Genomic DNA, 17,767 nt, shown 5'->3' with positions numbered 1-17,767 from the left:
TGTGTGTCCCTCAGCCCTCTGGAGCACAGATCAAAGAGTCAGCCTGCATGTCGACGTGCAGGTGTTCTCGGAGAATTGGAAAAGGCCCCGGGGAGGGGGGCAGGGCGGGGGACGACGGGCGGAGGAAGAAGAGCCCGCGCCGGCCTGAGTGCCGCTCAGATATTTTCAGTCACTCTGCAAGCATCGCTGGGGTAATTTTAGCAACCAGGGGAGTGGAGAGCGGGTAACCGTTCCATTTTGCTTTCAAAACGCTCAATCGTGAGAGCCCATTCCGTGTGCGGTTCAGCAAGTGGCCTTGAGGGGACAGGGCCCCGTGCTCTGCAGAGGGAGCTGGCTTGGTGGCCACGTTTGGAGGCTCCCCAAGCTACTATCTTGAGTCTGCGGGGCCAAGCGGCGGCAGCGTGCTCCTGGGGGTGAGCTCTATGTTGTTGCTCTTGCTCCAATTCTCCTGGAATCCACCTCCCTATGTCGTGCTCTGGTGTGTGCCGAGCACCCAGCCGCGCGTGACGCACCAGGAGCAGGTGGATGAGAGCAAGCAGAAGCGCCGGCTCGGGGCGGCGGGCGAACGCGCCCCGGCCGTCCACTCGAGGAGGCCCAGGTGCCCGCCACCGTGTGGCCAGGGCCCCCTCTCCTGGGCACCACCCCTTGGTTCTGTCCTTGCAGCTGCGCTGGACTCTCTGATCCCCGCATCAGGCGCCTGGAGGCTTTCTAGGGCAGACGGGCGTTCCTTCCCAGGGCTGGCCCGTGTTTCTAGGCCAGCGGCGTCCACAGGGGGCTCCTGGGCAGAGAAGGGCTTCCGGGCAGCCCGGGGGGTGGGGGGCAGCCAGGCCAGCAGGAAAACACCGCTTTTCTGTGATTCCAGCACAGCTTTGTCTGAAAAAATAAGGGGACCGCCCAAGTGTCCATTTACAGATGAAGGGGTTGCAAAATAGGGTACGTAAGTACCACGGGAAATTACTCAAGCTTAACAAGGACGGTGTTCGGACACCTGCGGCAGCATGGGTGGACGTGGAGGACGTTACTTAGACCAAGTGAAATCGGCCGGTCACAGAAGGACGGATTCTGTAGGATTTCAGTCCTGTGAGGACGGAGAGGAGTCAAGCTCATAGTCAGAAGGTTGACGGGGGGCTGGGCGTGGGGGGCGGCAGGGAAACGTTGTTTCATGGGGCCAGAGTTTCAGTGTGGGACGATGGAAAGTTCTGAAGATGGATGGCGGGGACGGCTCCACAACGGCGTGCGCGTACTTTAAAGCCTCTCAACTGTACTCCTGAAACAGGTTAAAATGGTTAAGTTTGATGTTATTTTGCCACAGTAAAAATTAAAAATAAAGGGGCCGATGGTTTGGGGCATAGGAAAGACAATCACAGATTAAAGGCAAAGCCCCCAGATTACACTGGGGTGCCCGCTGCCCAGACCCCGGGTGCCAGGGCTCCCAGTCCAGTGCTCCCTCACCGTCTGGCTCCACAGCCTCCCGCAGAGCAGGGGACACGCGCCAAAGGCCCCCTGGGGGAGGTGACAGGGCGCTCACTCACCACTGGGACCCGCGTCTCTGTTACAGATCGCATCCCTGCTCAAGGACAATGAGCGCATCCAGTCCACCCAGACCGTCACCCCCAACGATGAGGACAGCGACATCAAGAAGATCAAGAAGGTCTGTACCAGCCCCCCTAGAGAGCCTCCTGGCACTGTCACCCCTGTCCCCCTGCCCCCAGGGCAGCCTGAGACAGGACCCCTGAACAGCACTGGTCAGGCGGGTTCTCCGAGCTGTCCCTGGGGGTAGTGGCCTCCCCGTTTTATGTGTAGAACAGGCTCCAAAGCGGAAGGAACCCAGGCTGCAGGCTCCAGCTGTAAGCTTTTCTCATATAATGGGGGCAACCTCCTAAGGCCCCCCCGGCCCCGGCCCCCCTGCCACACACCCTCCCCTGGCCCCCTCCCCCACTGCCCCACCCCAGCCCCCTCCTCAAGCAGATCCTTCCTCTCACAGCTGCCCCTTCTAGTCCCCCGCCCACCTCGGCATGGGAGCCCCTGGACCCCAGAGCTGCCCCTGCTGGTTTGCCCCGTGAAAGTCCAGAGGTCGTAGAAGGCCCTGGGAATCCGCCTGGTGGCTGGGGTGCCGACCAGCACTGTGGGCCGGCCAAGGGCGGCAGGTGCACAGGGAAGGGGCGTGTGTGCGTGTGCAAGCTGCCAGACTTGAAGCTGGGGAGCCCGAGTCACCCTAAGACAGACCGGTGAAACCGGACAATCCTGCATGTGGAGCGGGCAGAAAGCCCCGACGCCCCCAGACCGGAAACTGCACACGGGCGTCCTCCCAGGCCAAGTTCAGCCTCCCGGCATGTCTGGGGTTCTGAGCCCGCACAGTGTGTTTTTTTTCTTTTTAATTTGTTGCCAGTGCTTTAGAAGCTAAACACTTCACGTAAAAATCTGGATTTTGTTTCTCAAAAATAGAAATAGCTAACATTCATTAAACACTTCCTATGTGTCTGATACTATTCTAGGAGCTTTATGCAGATTAATTCATTCCTCACTGAAAACCCTCTGGGGTTTCATTATTATCTGCATTTCACGCACGGGGAGGCGAGGTGCAGAGAGTCAAAGGCCCTTGCCCAGGTCACCCAGCTCGGCGTTTGCTCGTGACGTTTCGACCCAGCCAAGCTCCAGAGCACATGTCCTCTGTTCCCTGGACACAGCCCCTCCTGGAAAACACAAGGTCGCACAGCCCGGGGCCCACCTGCCACACAAGCCCCATTCGTCCCAGCGGCCGGCCTCCTGCGTCTGGAGGACCTGCCAGGCCCCCGCGGGCCTCGGGACTCGTCACCAGGTCCGAGCCAAGCCCCACCCCGGCAGGGGCATGCTGGACTCCCTCTGTGCTGTGACTCCCCTGGGCTGCTTAGCCCATTTTGAGAAGCTCTTCTGGTTGGAACTTTTTTTTTTAATATTTTATTTATTTGTCAGAGAGTGAGAGAGAGCACAAGCAGGGGGAGCAGCAGAGGGAGAAGCAGGCTCCCCGTGGAGCAGGGAGCCCGACTCGGGGCTCGATCCCAGGACCCTGAGATCATGACCCAAGCTGAAGGCAGATGCCCAACCGGCTGAGCCCCCCAGGCGCCCCTGGTTGGAACATTTTAAGTACCAGCTGAAATCCTGCTCCATCCCTCCCTCCATTTTCACCCTCCTGGGCCTCAGGGCAAGCCCTCCCTGGTGGAGAGAGCCTCCCTGCCCTGGAAGAGAGTGGTCTGGACTCAGGGCTGGCCCCGTCTCTGAGACAGACAGCCCCAGCCACAGATCCGCAGCCGCCGACTAAACTTGCTGCTGGTGCCCCTTTCAGCTGAGACTGACGAGCATCCGTGCCTGGTCCTCAGCAGGCGACCCCGGGACCCCCCGCCCCGGGCTCCATGCCAGCCGCAAGAGCCGCAGCGAGCTCTGTGTGGCTGGGGATCGAGGTCCTCGCCCGAGTTCTTGCCAACACGCGGCCATGCCAAGCAGCCCGACTCCAAGATCAAGTATCAGCGTCCGTTCCCCCACGGAGGCAGGAGGAGAGGTTCCAGGCAGAAGCGCTGACGAGGCCCCAAGCATGGGATTAACTCATTTGCCACGTTCTGTTCAATTTGATAATCGCCCTCTCTCCAGACGAGCGTTCAGGGGAACTTCTGGGCTTTCAGGCCAGTTGTTAGCCGAGATGTGGTGGGCCCAGCACGGCCTGGCAGGCCCCTGTTCTCCGGCCCCCTCCTGGAATGCAGGCCCGGGCCACCCTTTTCCTCCTTCAGAGAACGCTTCTACAGCCCCCCAGGGGTCTCGTTAGGATGCAGAGGTCCGGGGTGGGGCCTGGCATCTGCATTTTGGCAAGCTCCCCAACCGCACTGGAGCCCGGGGGCCCCCTTGTGAGCCCTGTCTGCAGATGGGGGACTGGTCAGAGCTACCGGGCGACTCGCCCAGGACCTCGCAGCCTGGCCCTCGGCAGGGCTGTCCCCTGCACACCCAGCCTGCTGGGGGGCAGGGGTGGCAAAGCCCGGTCCCTGCCCCGGGGGCCCCGCGGCCCCGCTGACGGAGCCCCCTCCCGCCCGGTCCACAGGTGCAGAGCTTCCTTCGGGGCTGGTTATGTCGGCGCAAGTGGAAGACCGTCATCCAGGACTACATCCGCTCGCCCCACGCCGACAGCATGCGCAAGAGGAACCAGGTGGTGTTCAGCATGCTGGAGGCCGAGGCCGAGTATGTGCAGCAGCTGCACATCCTGGTCAACAACTTCCTGCGCCCGCTGCGGATGGCAGCTAGCTCCAAGAAGCCCCCCATCACGCACGACGACGTCAGCAGCATCTTCCTGAACAGGTGAGCTCCCTCAGAGGCCGGCCCACCCCGGGCGCTCGGCCACGGCGGACGGAGACCGCCCGGCACCGCTGAGCGAACGGCCCCCACGGTGTGGAGGCCGCCCGAGCCACGTGGCTCCAGGCCACCCCCCCGCAAGTGGGGGTGCCGTGCAGTGGGTGGAGGTGCCCCCTGGGGCGTCGTGTCCCCCGGGGCAGGCCCGGCATGTCTGCAGACGCATCTGATGGCCAGAACCTGGCTGGGCTTGGGGGGGTGCTGTGGGCCGCGAGGGGGCCGAGGCCAGGGCTGCTGGGACCCCCGGCGGGCACAGACAGGCCCCCCAGCAGGGGCTCGTGGCTCCCGCCGTGTTAATGCTGACGCTGAGAAGCCGCGGCGGAACTGTTCCGAGTTTTTTTTTTTTTTTTAACTGATTTTTTTTTTTTTTTTAAGATTTTATTTATTTATTTGAGAGAGAGAGAGAACACATGAGACGGGGGAGGGTCAGAGGGAGAAGCAGACTCCCCGCCGAGCAGGGAGCCCGATGCGGGACTCGATCCCAGGACTCCAGGATCATGACCTGAGCCGAAGGCAGTCGCTTAACCGACTGAGCCACCCAGGCGCCCTGTTCCGAGTTTTAAATCTGGCCCCGGAACGCTGACTGTGCTCCGCTCTACCCTGATGGGGCCGCAAGGACCTAGAGGCCAGGCTCTGTGCTGCATGGTCCACCTGCCCTGCAGACGCACTTACCGTTCCCAGATGGCAACTCTGGCGTCACTGTGGGCCCCGTGCTGCCCCAGAAGGCCGAGCTAGGGGCCACCCTTCGGCTGTCAACCTCTTTTTAAAAGGGGTTTCTTAAGAAATGGTTTAAATAGATGAGCTTTTCGGTGGGTGTTAAAATTGGGTGAATGGACGTGAAAACACATAACCAGAGTGCAATGTGTGAGCAACCCCCCCCAGGAATTAGGGTGGGCCGCCGTGTACCCCGAGATGTTCCTTCGGCTGTGATCCTGCCAAAATACGCCTCACTCAGCCGCTTCACTCACCCTAACCGGCCCTCACCCAGGCCTGCCCCACGGTGGTCAGGACCCAGGGGGTGCCGGGTGCGAGGGGCCTGTGGGGTGGTCCGGAGGTGATGGAGAGGTGTGGACGCCGGTCAGGGGTCCGGTTAGAGAGGCCCAGAGTCATTGGGATGGGCAGGCTGAGGCCGTGGGTGTGGACGCCGCACCAGGGTCGGGGCAGGAAAGAGACGGACAGACAGACGGGGCGGGGAACAGCCTTTGACCTCATAAGACCTTCTAGAAATTGAACCACCTGGCCTTACAAGGTTGATGCTTAATATACATGTGGAACAGAATTTTTAAGTATTACATAAATGCCCTTATTTCCTAAAACCAAGAAAATCAATTACCTTTTTGTGAAATCGGGTAACACCCCAGAAACTGCAGTGGGGTCTTTCCGATGGGGTGGCAGGATGCACCCCTTCCTGAGTGCCCCGGGTGGTGCAGCAGGGTCCACAGACATGCACACGTGAGCGCAGGAGTGGGGACCCACCCTGTGCTTCTCTGTTGGGAGGTCTGGGGTGGAGCTGGGGAACCCCATCTCCCACTGGTGCCGCGGCCACGGGTCACAGACTGCACCTGCAGGCAGCCGCCTGCCCAGAGGCTCGGCGCGGCTGACCCTTGGACACCTCGGGGGTGAGGGGTGCACACTCGGAAATCCACACATAGCTTTGGGCTCCCCGAATCTTAACTACGGATAGCCTTACTGATGACATGTCAATCAAACGTAATCTGCTCGTTAAATGGTTTATAGACCGTAACTTACAATAGAGAAAGCTGGAGAGGAGAAAACAGTGTTCAGAAAATCACAAGGAAAATACATGTTTGGCGCCGTACCGTATTTATCAACGAAACCCGCAGGTAACGGGCCGCGGGGTCCGAACCCAGGCCGTTCGGGGGTCAGCTGTGCTGTGGGAGGTATTGGTACCCTTCTGTACTGCACCAGGTTCTCGCATTTTAGGCCACGATTGCAAGCCTTTGGTGACCGCTTGTCACAACCACTAAGAAACGTGTGCTTTTGCGTTTCTTTAATCTTTCCATGCTTTTATTATTCTTCATCGATCTTTCATGGACTTCTTTTATCCTGGAGTCTTCAGTTAAGAGTTTTTAGGCTGGCTCCCCTCCTTCGCTCAAAAGTTGTTGAAAAAAATAGCCCATGGTTTTTATCTCTCAACGAGTGCGCAATCAGGTCGGAGGCCTTTGCCTGAGGATAAACAGGAGGGAGGAAGCTTCCTCCTCCTGGCGCCAGGCTCTTGCCATTGCGGTCTCACTGATCCTGGTCCAAACAGCGGCAGCCTCATCAGTTCTCACGGCCTCCAGGAGCGTACCTGCCTCTTACAGGGGTTGGAGGATCCAGTGAGGGGTTCATACACAGCATCTCGCACCGAGCTACGTGTCCGGTGCTCCGTGGGAGCAAGACATTAACCTAGCAGTCACGCCCCCGGTGATGCACCTGCCAGGAACGGAATCCACATCGAACGGGAGGGGACGCTTCCCTCCTCCTCTGTGAGGCCAGTGTCCCTCCAGCATCCAAAGCAAAGTCTGTTTCCTATCGGATCTTGTAGATACAGAACATTACCAGGTTGGATCCAGAAATAATCATGAGTAAATGAAATTTACACCAAGAATGCAGGGCTGGTTCAACATGGAGAAGCAATCAATGTATTCCACTCTGTTTTTCTTACTGTTTTAAGTAAGAGAACCCAGGGAGCATATCCGGGGATGCACGTCCTCTGGGGCTGGCTCCCTCTTCACCCTGGCCCTGATCTCCAGTGGGAACAGGCTGGAGTTCTTTCCTTCCAGGGGGAGGAATGACCTAGAAGTGGGTGCCTTGTGATCATTAGCAGCTCACTGGATGGTCCGTGGGGTACAGCATGACCTTCACCGTCCGTCCTCTGTGCCCTCGTGAGCACAAGGGGTGACGCTTCCCTTGCCCTCGTGACAACCCCAGCCAGCACTTGGCGGGAGTGAACATTCCGGATGACGCTCACCATGTTACGGTGGCACTTCGTGGAACCTGCTTTGCACCTGCGTGCTTTCCAGTCCTCAGCGACGCCCCATGAGGCTGGAGCTCAGAGAGGTTGCAGGATGTGCTCAAGGGCACACAGCAATCGTGTGTGCTGCAGTTTTAGCCCAGCCCTGTTTACTGTTAAGCTCTGTACTCCCCACTGCCCTGCTCAGTAGCAGGCTGGGATCCTGTCCCCTGACCCCCAGCCTCCTCCCCCTGCTCATGGTCGCGAGGGTCTGGAGGTGCACTCCACCTCCCCCCTGCATCGCTGGAGAGCCTTCCCCTGCACGTGAGCCCCTCTGTGGAGGCAGCACCCGGGACGCGGGCAGACCGCCTGCGCTCCCTGCCTCCAACCATGGAGGCTGCTGACCCACTTTCAGAAGAGATTCCTGCACATGGCTTTCTGCTGGATTTGCTTTTAGGCTGAGAGGTCCGGCCCCGTTGGAAACCTGATGCTAACTTGGTAGTTGCTGGAGCTGGGGAAGGACTCTGTCCAGGCTGGCGGATTCCTGGAGGCTGCCGCAGGGCGGGGAGGGGTTCACGGTGTGCTCCCCCAGTAGGGGAAGAAAGGTCTTCCGAGTAAACGTGTGCAGGAGGTTTGGGTTAGCCCAGACAAGAAGCTCGCACACTGGGGCTATTTCCCTGCGGTGGAAACCTCTCCCGGCCCCCCTGCACTGGGCACCATAGATGTTGCCTGCGACCAGAGGCATCCTGCCCCGGGGGGCGGGGGGCGCAGGTGGCTTGTACATCGATGCCCGCTCGGACTGATGGGCTGTGGCCGCCTGCCGTCCTGGGTTGAGCAGGATGGTGAGACCGGGGACGGCGGGGAGGGCAGCGTGCCACCAGGGATTAGTCGTGTCTGCACGGGAGGGGCGATGGGTAACGGGCTGTGTGGACGGGCAGAGGGTGGGGCGGGAGTGCAGGGGCCAACCTCTGCCCACCTACTCTGGACTGCCCATGGGTGAGTCATGCCCCTTTCTGGGCTCAGGGGGCACCAGGCAGAATGAGCACGTCCCAGGTGTGTTCCGCAGACAAATCACTGCCTCTCCCTCGAATGTTCTTCCCACCCTGCACCTACTCTGTCTCCTACTCTGTCTTCACGTTTTCCCTTGGCTGTCACATCCCTGGCCACCCCCATGTCCCTTGCCATGTCCCTACTTATGTGTTCCCAGGGCCCTCTGCTGCTCTTTGTGACACCCATCACACTTAAATAATGACTTACTCTGTGTCTGGGTCCGGCTTGCTGTGGGTGGGGTCAGGGCCATCATGTACAGCCACACCAGCTACGCACTGCACAATTCAGGGTCACTATTCGCATGGGCCAGGGATCAGCACAGCTTCTCTGTAGAGCACCAGATAGGAGGTATTTTAGACCTTGTGTGCCATGTGGTCTATGTTGAAAGTAAGCAATCACAGGCGATCCATGAATGAATGCGGATGGCTGTGCTCTGATAAATCTTCACTTATGGATGCTAAAATATGAATGTCACATATGTTCACGTACTATGAAATATTCTTTTGTTTTTTTCCAAACCGTTTAAAAATGTAAAAATCTTCCTGAGCTTGCAGGCTGTACAAAAACAGAGTGGACCAGCACCTTGGATGGAAAGATTGTGTGTCATAGAGTTGCCATGTTCACCCAAAATATTCTATAAATGTAATATAATTCCACCCAAAGTGCAGCATAGCAAAGTGATCTTGAAGTTCAACTGAAGGAATAAATACATATAAGTAGGTAACAGTGTTTTCAAGTAAGAACAATGAAAGAAACATGCCCAACTTTAATTAAAATGTTACAAAGTTTTATAAATATATTAAAAGGAATGAAAACCGCCTGAGGGTAATGCCAGAAAGTAAGATAGAAAGTCTAGAAACAGACCTAAGACCGTATAAAAAGCAGTAACAGTCAGGGGGCACCTGGGTGGCTCGGTCGTTGAGCGTCTGCCTTCGGCTCGGGTCGTGATCTCAGGGTCCTGGGATCGAGCCCCGCATCAGGCTCCCTGCTCGGCGGGAAGCCTGCTTCTCCCTCTCCCACTCCCCCTGCTTGTGTTCCCTCTCTCGCTGTGTCTCTCTCTGTCAAATAAATAAATAAAATCTTTAAAAAAAAAAAAAAAGTAGTAACAGTCAGAAGCAGCATAGAAAAGCAGCGGAAACGGCAGGCGTGTTTGATAGATGCAATCGGGCAGTTGGCTGACCTCACCTGGAGGATTGCGTTTATCCCCCTCACTCGCATCTCACACCAGTTAACTGCAGTTGAGTACTTTCGTGTAAAAATGAAGCAACAAGGAGGCGCCTGGGTGGCTCAGTCGTTAAGCGTCTGCCTTCAGCTCAGGTCATGGTCCTCAGGGTCCTGGGATCGAGCCCCGCATCGGGCTCCCCGCTCAGAGGGAAGCCTGCTTCTCCCTCTCCCCCTCCCCCTGCTTGTGTTCCCTCTCTCGCTGTGTCTCTCTCTGCCAAATAAATAAATAAAATCTTAAAAAAACAAACCTTAAAAAAAAAAATGAAGCAACAAAATAAAACAGGTGTGTCTGCAATCCATACACACTCAGAAGCAGAAGACAGAAAGAAATGATATGCCTCACAAAGCAAAATGGAAAAACTTCCAAAAAATTAAAACAGTAAACACACAATCAGTGGGCAGATAGCTGAGCAAAAATGTCTACAACATGTATGTTAGGTTATGTGCTTCATATACAGGGTTATTTAAAATTAAGAAGAGACAAAATAGTAATTGGACATGGCTAGGGAATTCACAAAAGAAGGAATTCAGATGGCCACTACATAGGAAAGATGTTCAAAGAACATAACAATGACTTTTTAAAAAACTCAAATCAAAATGAGATCACTTTATTTTCTTATGAGATGGGTGACAGTGGTAGCTTCTAAGTAGTAAGATTACAGGTGAAATTCGCTCAGTTTGTACTTTAAAAACGGAGGCTTCATCAACTGTGTTTTTCTAGCCCTAGCTTATGATGTTCTTAACATGCTACTACAGTAGCCTGTGCAGTGTTGGAATTTAAGAAGGTTCATTTCCTCCCTAATGCATCCTGAGCAGTTGTCGCCTGGAGGTGCCTAGGAATGGTGCCCCTGTGTGTTGCTGGGGCTGTGCTCCCTCAAGAACCCTGAAAGTCCCCCGACCCCCAATCTCCCCATCTCAGATCAGATATTCTTCCCTTTGTGCATTCTCACACACACTTAGGTCAGTCAGTCTCCTGCTTCTGAACTGTCCAAGTGGTCTTCACACGTGGCTGGCCAAAGTTCTCAGGATTGGTACGTGTTTGTTCACTCAACAAACTAGTTAGGGGCCACAGAGAGACAGAAACCAGCCTTGTCAAAAGTCACTCTATAGGGGACCTGCTGCCTAAAACTGAAAATGACTTCAGCCATTTGGGGTGGCCCTGGTCAGGGAATCAGTGTGTCACCACACCTGGGGGACCATTCTCACGGGACTTCAGGGAGAGGACAGTCGAGTCTCCATAATGACAGGACCCACGCTCAGAATGGAGCTCAGAACGCGTCCTCTACTTGGAATCTCGATGTCCTCTCTGGCGCCATGGTTTTCTTCCATCCTGTACATCTGGCGGATGTGACCGAGTTACACTGTGCTGTTCAGCCTGGAAGTGTCATCTGGGTGTCTTTCTCCCCGACTCTCCCCTCAGCCTTCCCCTCTTCTCCCCCTGGGGTCTCGGGGGAGACCCCATGCTCTGCTGCCCACAGGCCCGTGCCCCCCTGCACCTTCCACCCCCGCCCGGCCTGTGGTTCTGAGGCAGTGAGGCCCCCCCCGCCCCCACCCCGGGACACACGGGCTGGGAGCGGGGACTGCCCAGGGGGAGGAGGGAGGGCGTGTGAGCAGAGAGCAGTGGCTCAGGCGGCCCCAACCCCTCCTCCCAGGGCCTCACTTTTCCTGTCCAAGAACAGGGTGCACGACTTAGCGTCCTTTTGGACTCCTTGGTCTGGTTCAAGGCGAGCCCCAGGCACACGGGGAGAGCCCCAGGTCTTCAGGGCGGTAGGAGCTGGGGTGGCGAGCGGTAGCAGAGAAGGATCGGCTGGCAGGGAGGGCGCTGCCGGAGGAAGAGGGAGCCTCTCCCCCGCGGAGACAGAAGTCCCCTTGTCCTCGGAGGATGGAGGACTGGCGAGCTGTCTGTTCTGGGGCCAGCTGCCTGGGGAGCGCACATCCCCCCAGCACTCTCGGCGGTGACAAAGCCGGTGCTGGGGGGACACTGGCTCGTTTGCTTCCCTAACTTGTCCCAAAAGGGTGGTGGAAAGCTAGCATTTACTGAGCATCCACTATGCACCGGGCGCTGACATCATCCCATTGCTTGCAGCGGTTACCTCATTTCACCTCCTTATTTTGTGCAGAAAGATCTGAGGTTCAGAGAGGTTAGGCAGCTTGCTCAAGGCCACATAGCCTGGGATGGGGCGTAGGCTAAGTGCAGCCCTGTGGGTCTGAGGCCACAGCCCTATATGCATGTTATCAGTGGCCTTTACTCCGTATTCTCCAGAGCCCTGGGCTCCTCTGGGGTTCCCCAGGGTCGCTCCCAGATGGCGAGAACTTGGGGGGCACAGGGAGACTGGCGGCCCTGGCCTAGGGAGCCCTGCTTGGGGCTGTCTTGGAATTCTCCAGCAATTCTTTTTTTTTTTTTTTTTAAGATTATTTATTTGACAGAGACAGAGCGCGGAGAGAGGGAACACAAGCAGGGGGAGCGGGAGAGGGAGAGGCAGGCTTCCCGCCGAGCAGGGAGCCCGATGTGGGGCTCGATCCCAGGACCCCGGGATCATGACCTGAGCCAAAGGCAGACGCTTAACGACTGAGCCACCCAGGTGCCCTTTCTCCACCGATTCTTAACAAGGGGTCCTGTGTACTCGTCCAGCACTAGACCCCACGAGTTGTACAGGCCATGCTGACAGGCTTTCACTGGGGACTCCGTGGAGGAAGCGGCTTGCTGCTGGCTCGGGGCCAGGGACACCCTGGAGGGGCAGGAACGCCCTGGGGCGCAGCTCACCCTGTGCTTTCCCTGCAGCGAGACCATCATGTTCCTGCACCAGATCTTCTACCAAGGCCTGAAGGCCCGCATCTCCAGCTGGCCCACCCTGGTCCTGGGTGAGTAGCCGCCCCCCGGACGTCCCTCCCCAGGGCCGCCCTCCAGGCTGGTGGCACTCCCCTCACAAGCCCCCTGAATCCCTCAGGGGGAGAAGGGGAAACACATGTTGGCAAAAACCGTATTTCTAGGAGGAAGTGATATATTTTTAGTTACTTATCTACTTTTCCCTTTTAAAAATAATATTGACGTACCCGTTTGAGAAAATTTGAGAATCCAGAAAAGTAGAAAGGTTTAAAAATATCAGTCATAGTCCTCCCTCCAAAGATAACTGCCATAAACATCTCAGTGTGTTTTCTTCCAGTTCTTTTCTCTGCATAGATCTTGGGGTTTTTTTCCCCCATTTTACATAGTTGCAAACATACTGAATTTAGATTTTGAATCTTGCTGTGGGTTGTTGTTTTTTTATTTATTTCAATCTTTTTACTTAACTTGATAACACAAGTGTTTTGTTATCCTGGACGTGTGATTTTTCACGGTAGCATAATGCTCCACTCCCCATCTCTGGCTCTTTGGAGTTGGTCGCACTTCTTGTTACAGGAAATAATCATCTGTGTGTGTGATTTTCTCCTTTTTACGGAGCATTTCCCTGGGATAGGTTTCCAGAAGGAGAATTTTTTAGAACAAAGAGCTTCTCTGCCCTTAGGCCATGGAGGCCTCTGAGTGGGTGGCACTTTTTTGTTGTTTTCAAGTCATTGACCCCCACTTTCCTTAAGGTCAGAATTCAAGCTGCCCCGGAGAGACGGGGCTGCCCCTGTGGCCGAAGCCCGGCTGAGCACGCTGTCCCCTGGTAGGGGACAACCCTAGCCAGGAGCTCCCGCTCGCTCGGAGTCTGTTTTTCTTTCTTAACGGGGTCTGTAAGCCGGGCTCCGTGGGTCCACCCCAGCCATCAAGTGTTGAAGGGCGAGTCTGGGGAGATAGTTGGGCCCTGGGGGGCTGGAGGGCAGGAGGACCCTGGGGCTGCAGAGCTGGGGAGGCCGTGCAGAGGGCTGGAGGGCCAGACTCAGGAGGGCGTGCGGTATGCTGGGGGGCCTGGGGAGCCAGGAGAGCTGGCTCCAAGCCCCTGCGGACTCACCTTGGGACCTCGCTCACGACCTCTGGCCCAGATGGGACACTCTGGGAGGGAGGCCTCTTGGGGGCCCTCCGTGTGACCCGGTGAGGGAGCCAGCGCAGGGGGCCACCACAGTTAGGACCCCTCAGAAACTCCGGAGCCGGGCGGCCCCTCAGAGGCGTGGCGGATCGAGGCTGGGGGCCCGCCTTTGCGCCCCCACCTCGCCGGGCACTGGGTGGGGTGTGGCTCCCCTCGGCGGAGAGCGGTTCCTGGCAGGAAGGACCCCGATGGGGAGCGCACGGGGCGCGCCCGCATCCTGGAGGGGCGGGGGCCGCCGCAGCGCCCTCTGCACTTGCTCTCCGGGGCCCTCCGAGACACGGGGGCCAGACCGGACGGGCCGTCTCTGCAGCTGTGATTCTGCTGGGGCTGCCCGTCTGGTCCTGGAGGGGGCGGGCGCCGGAGTCCTCCCCCCAACCGAGGGGCTCCCCGGGGCGGGGCTTCCTGCGTGGGCGGGGTTTCCTGCGTGGGCGATGCTCCCCGGGGTGGGGCTTCCTGCGTGGACGATGCTCCCGGGGCGGGGCTCCCCGCGTGGGCGATGCTCCCCGGGGCGGGGCTTCCCGCGGGGGCGCGGCTCCCCGGGGCGGGGCTCCCCGCGGGGGCGGGGCTCCCTGGGGCGGGGCTTCTCGCGGGGGCGGGGCTTCCCGCGGGGGCGGGGTTTCCTGCGTGGGCGATGCTCCCTGGGGTGGGGCTTCCTGCGTGGACGATGCTCCCGGGGCGGGGCTTCCCGCGTGGGCGATGCTCCCCGGGGCGGGGCTTCCCGCGGGGGCGCGGCTCCCCGGGGCGGGGCTCCCCGCGGGGGCGGGGCTCCCTGGGGCGGGGCTTCTCGCGTGGGCGGGGCTCCCCGGGGCGCGGCTCCCGCGTGGGGCGGGGTCGGGGGCTGGCCGCCGGGTGGGGCAGCCGCGCCAGCCCCCGCTGAGACCCCCTCCCTTGCAGCGGACCTGTTCGACATCCTGCTGCCCATGCTGAACATCTACCAGGAGTTCGTCCGCAACCACCAGTACAGCCTGCAGATCCTGGCGCACTGCAAGCAGAACCGCGACTTCGACAAGCTGCTGAAGCACTACGAGGCCAAGCCCGACTGCGAGGAGCGCACCCTGGAGACCTTCCTCACCTACCCCATGTTCCAGGTGGCGCCCCGCCCCGCCCGGTCCAGGCCGCGTGCTGGGGGGCCACGGGGAGCAGGAGGGGGAGCCGGCCTCCTGCGCCGCGGAGCGCCCCTGGTCCTGAGCCCAAGCCCGCGGCCTCCTGCGGCCCCCAGCCTCCAGCTGCTCCGGGCTCTGGTCCCAGACCGGCCCCAGCCACACTCAGAGGGCACCGTTTCCCTGCTCGGTCCAGTTCCTGGGGTCCTCCCAGCTGACGGCCATTTTCTGCCTCCCCCTCTCTCTTGCTGTCCTTCTGTGCTACTGCTCTGTCCCCCCCTGCCCCCCGTCCCACTGTCTCCATCCCTCTTCTGTCCCTCCCTGCCCCCCATCCCACTGTCTCCATCCTTTTTCTGTCCCCCCCTGCCCCCCATCCCACTGTCTCCATCCTTCTTCTGTCCCTCCCTGCCCCCCCGTCCCACTGTCTCCATCCCTCTTCTGTCCCTCCCTGCCCTCCATCCCACTGTCTCCATCCTTCTTCTGTCTCTCCCTGCCCCACCCCGTCCCACTGTCTCCATCCCTCTTCTGTCCCTCCCTGCCCCCCCGTCCCACTGTCTCCATCCCTCTTCTGTCCCTCCCTGCCCCCCATCCCACTGTCTCCATCCTTTTTCTGTCCCCCCCTGCCCCCCATCCCACTGTCTCCATCCTTCTTCTGTCCCTCCCTGCCCCCCCGTCCCACTGTCTCCATCCCTCTTCTGTCCCTCCCTGCCCTCCATCCCACTGTCTCCATCCTTCTTCTGTCTCTCCCTGCCCCACCCCGTCCCACTGTCTCCATCCCTCTTCTGTCCCACCCTGTCCTCCTGTCCCACTGTCTCTGTTCCTCCGTCTGTCTCCATCCCTCCTCGGTCCCTCTGTTTGTCTCCCTCCCTGTCCCCCTGCCCTCCCCCCCGCCACCAGATTCCCAGGTACATCCTGACGCTGCATGAGCTCCTGGCGCACACCCCTCATGAGCACGTGGAGCGCAACAGCCTGGACTACGCCAAATCCAAACTGGAGGAACTGTCCAGGTGAGCCTGACCTCTGGGCGCCCCACGCCGGTGGCCAGGCCCCAGGTCGGGGCTGAGAATGCCCCTCCAGGAGTTCCAGCCCCAGGTGGCAAAAGCTGGTGTTCAGGTTAGGATTCGGAGGCAGGGGCTTAGCCTACAGCAGTGGGAAGCAGAGACTCCACAAGCAGACGTTTATGACTCTAGCCCAGGTGGGCACCGGGCAGGATGGCGCGGGTGGTGTGTCCCTGGTACGGAGGGTTTGGAGAAGGACACTCACAGGGGCCCGTTTCCTCTGTCCTCCAGTGGGGCTCTGTCAACCCCGTGGCTCCACATGCCCAAGACTCTGGTCTGCAGCCCGCGGTGTCAGTGGGGACACAAGCTGGGGGCCTGCAGTCAGGGCCCCCCACCTGCCCCCTCCCAGTCTCCAAAGCCCAGGAGAGCCCAGGGGAGCCTTCTCTCTGCAAGCGCAGCAGCTGAGGGGCCCAGGTGGAAGAGCAAGCTGTGTTCCCAGGACCCTGGGGGAGAAGGATCGGGTCTCAGGCCAAACCCCTGGGCACCCAGGTGCCCCCCCACACCCCTGGTGACACCCCGACATGACAGTGGCCAGTGGCAGACGGCCATGGGGGTGGGGAGGAGGCTCAGATTCCAGGGGCATTTTGAAGGTGGAACCAGCAGGAGTCTCTGGCAGGTTAGCTGGAGGAACAGGCTGAGGGGGGGAAGCAGGTGTTGCAGGGTCGTGGGCTGAGCAGCCAGGAGGGTGGAGGAAAGTGCAGGAGGGGCGGTTTGGAGGGGAGTCCTTCCTGTTTCATGGACCAGAGCTGGACAGCTGTGGCAGAGATGGTGGGAGGGAAGCAGGGCATTGGTGTCTGGAGGTCAGGGGTCGTCACGAGACTGGTGAGACCACCCCGGGGGGCTCCATGGTATGGGGGCCGGACATGAGGAGGGGCCCTGTGCCCAGAGATGGGCTGCTGGAAGCTGCGAAGGATCGGCCCACAGGCTGTGGAGCCCCACAGCAGCCCTGCCGGGGCCCTAAGAGGCTTCCTCAGGCGGACCCGGGGCAGCCAGTCAGGCCACGGCTCCCCCCTGGGCAGAGGGAGGACCGCTGGGCCAGGGCGGGCAAGGGTGTTAGCAGGGTGTGATTGCAGACTCACAAAACCTCTGTCCTTTCGAGTCCCAGGGAGCCACATCCTGCACTCTCTTCCCCAGGGAGAAGGCCTGAGGCACTTGTAAGGCAGTGAGGCTCTTGTCACCGTGGGGCGCCCTGTCCCCGTGCACACAGGGGTGCAGGGGGCAGACGTGGGCCAAGGTGCTTGGCCTGAGACCCCGATTCCCATCCCCCAGGGTTCCGCGCATCCCGCCCCATCACCTGCACCTGCCCCAGAGCGCCGCCCTAGTGCACGGAAGGGGGCTTTCCCGTCTCCGCGACATCAGCCCTTCCCCCTCGCCCTGCCCGGGCCCCAGGAGAGTTTCTAGGCCCCCTGGCTGTGCTCACAAACACCCACCTCCCTGGGACTGGCTCCCACCCGCCTCTGGGCCTGCCCCTCCGTCCTCCTGACCCCCACCTGCCGGGCTCCCTGAGAACGGGGCAGCACTTCCAGCCCCCCGTGTGCATGAGCCCCCAGCTGCGCGTGCAGCCTGGGGACCCCGACGCAGACCCCCGCCCGGGGCTGGCGCGGTCTGAGCAGCGGCATTCCACGCGTGTCTCACGGCAAAACCAGGTTCGCTGCTTTGGAACCAACCCCTTATTTTCACGAACGACAGCCCTGCTGGGGAGACTCCTCACCCTCTGGAGAAGAGGTGGTTCCCATCCCCTGCGGCTGCTTCCCGAGCCCTGGCTGCTCTCCGGGTCCCACGTCCCTCCCGGAGGCGGGCTGGGGTGCCGAGGCCCCATGCCGAAGCCCGGGTCCCACAGCCAGAAGAAACCACAGATAACAATGCTTTCCGAGTTCCGACCGCCGATCGCCGCTCTTCACCAAAGCACCTGCCGAGCGCCGGACGTCAGGCCAGGGCATGAAACCCGTTATCTCCCCCACCCCCGTGAAAGCCTCCAGGTGGGGGGACTAAGGCCAG

At 59.6% G+C, this 17,767-nt stretch overlaps 1 protein-coding gene across 2 annotated transcripts in view; it reads left to right on the top strand.

Annotated features, from left to right (window-relative positions):
* Positions 1-17,767, top strand: part of RASGRF1 (Ras protein specific guanine nucleotide releasing factor 1) — a 98,518-nt gene that overhangs the window by 35,422 nt on the left and 45,329 nt on the right. For both annotated transcript variants that reach the window (XM_064569767.1, XM_064569768.1), the window contains exons 4-8: positions 1,559-1,651; positions 4,067-4,320; positions 12,384-12,463; positions 14,506-14,699; positions 15,609-15,718. In XM_064569767.1, the coding sequence (XP_064425837.1) occupies positions 1,559-1,651; positions 4,067-4,320; positions 12,384-12,463; positions 14,506-14,699; positions 15,609-15,718 (731 nt within the window). The remainder of the gene's footprint in view (positions 1-1,558; positions 1,652-4,066; positions 4,321-12,383; positions 12,464-14,505; positions 14,700-15,608; positions 15,719-17,767) is intronic.

Source organism: Mirounga angustirostris, unplaced genomic scaffold (genome assembly GCF_029215605.1).
Source record: "Mirounga angustirostris isolate CCGP_5_RB_7025 unplaced genomic scaffold, mMirAng1.0.hap1 SCAF_9, whole genome shotgun sequence".
Taxonomy (NCBI): domain Eukaryota; kingdom Metazoa; phylum Chordata; class Mammalia; order Carnivora; family Phocidae; genus Mirounga; species Mirounga angustirostris.
This window is presented reverse-complemented; position numbering and strand designations above follow the sequence as displayed.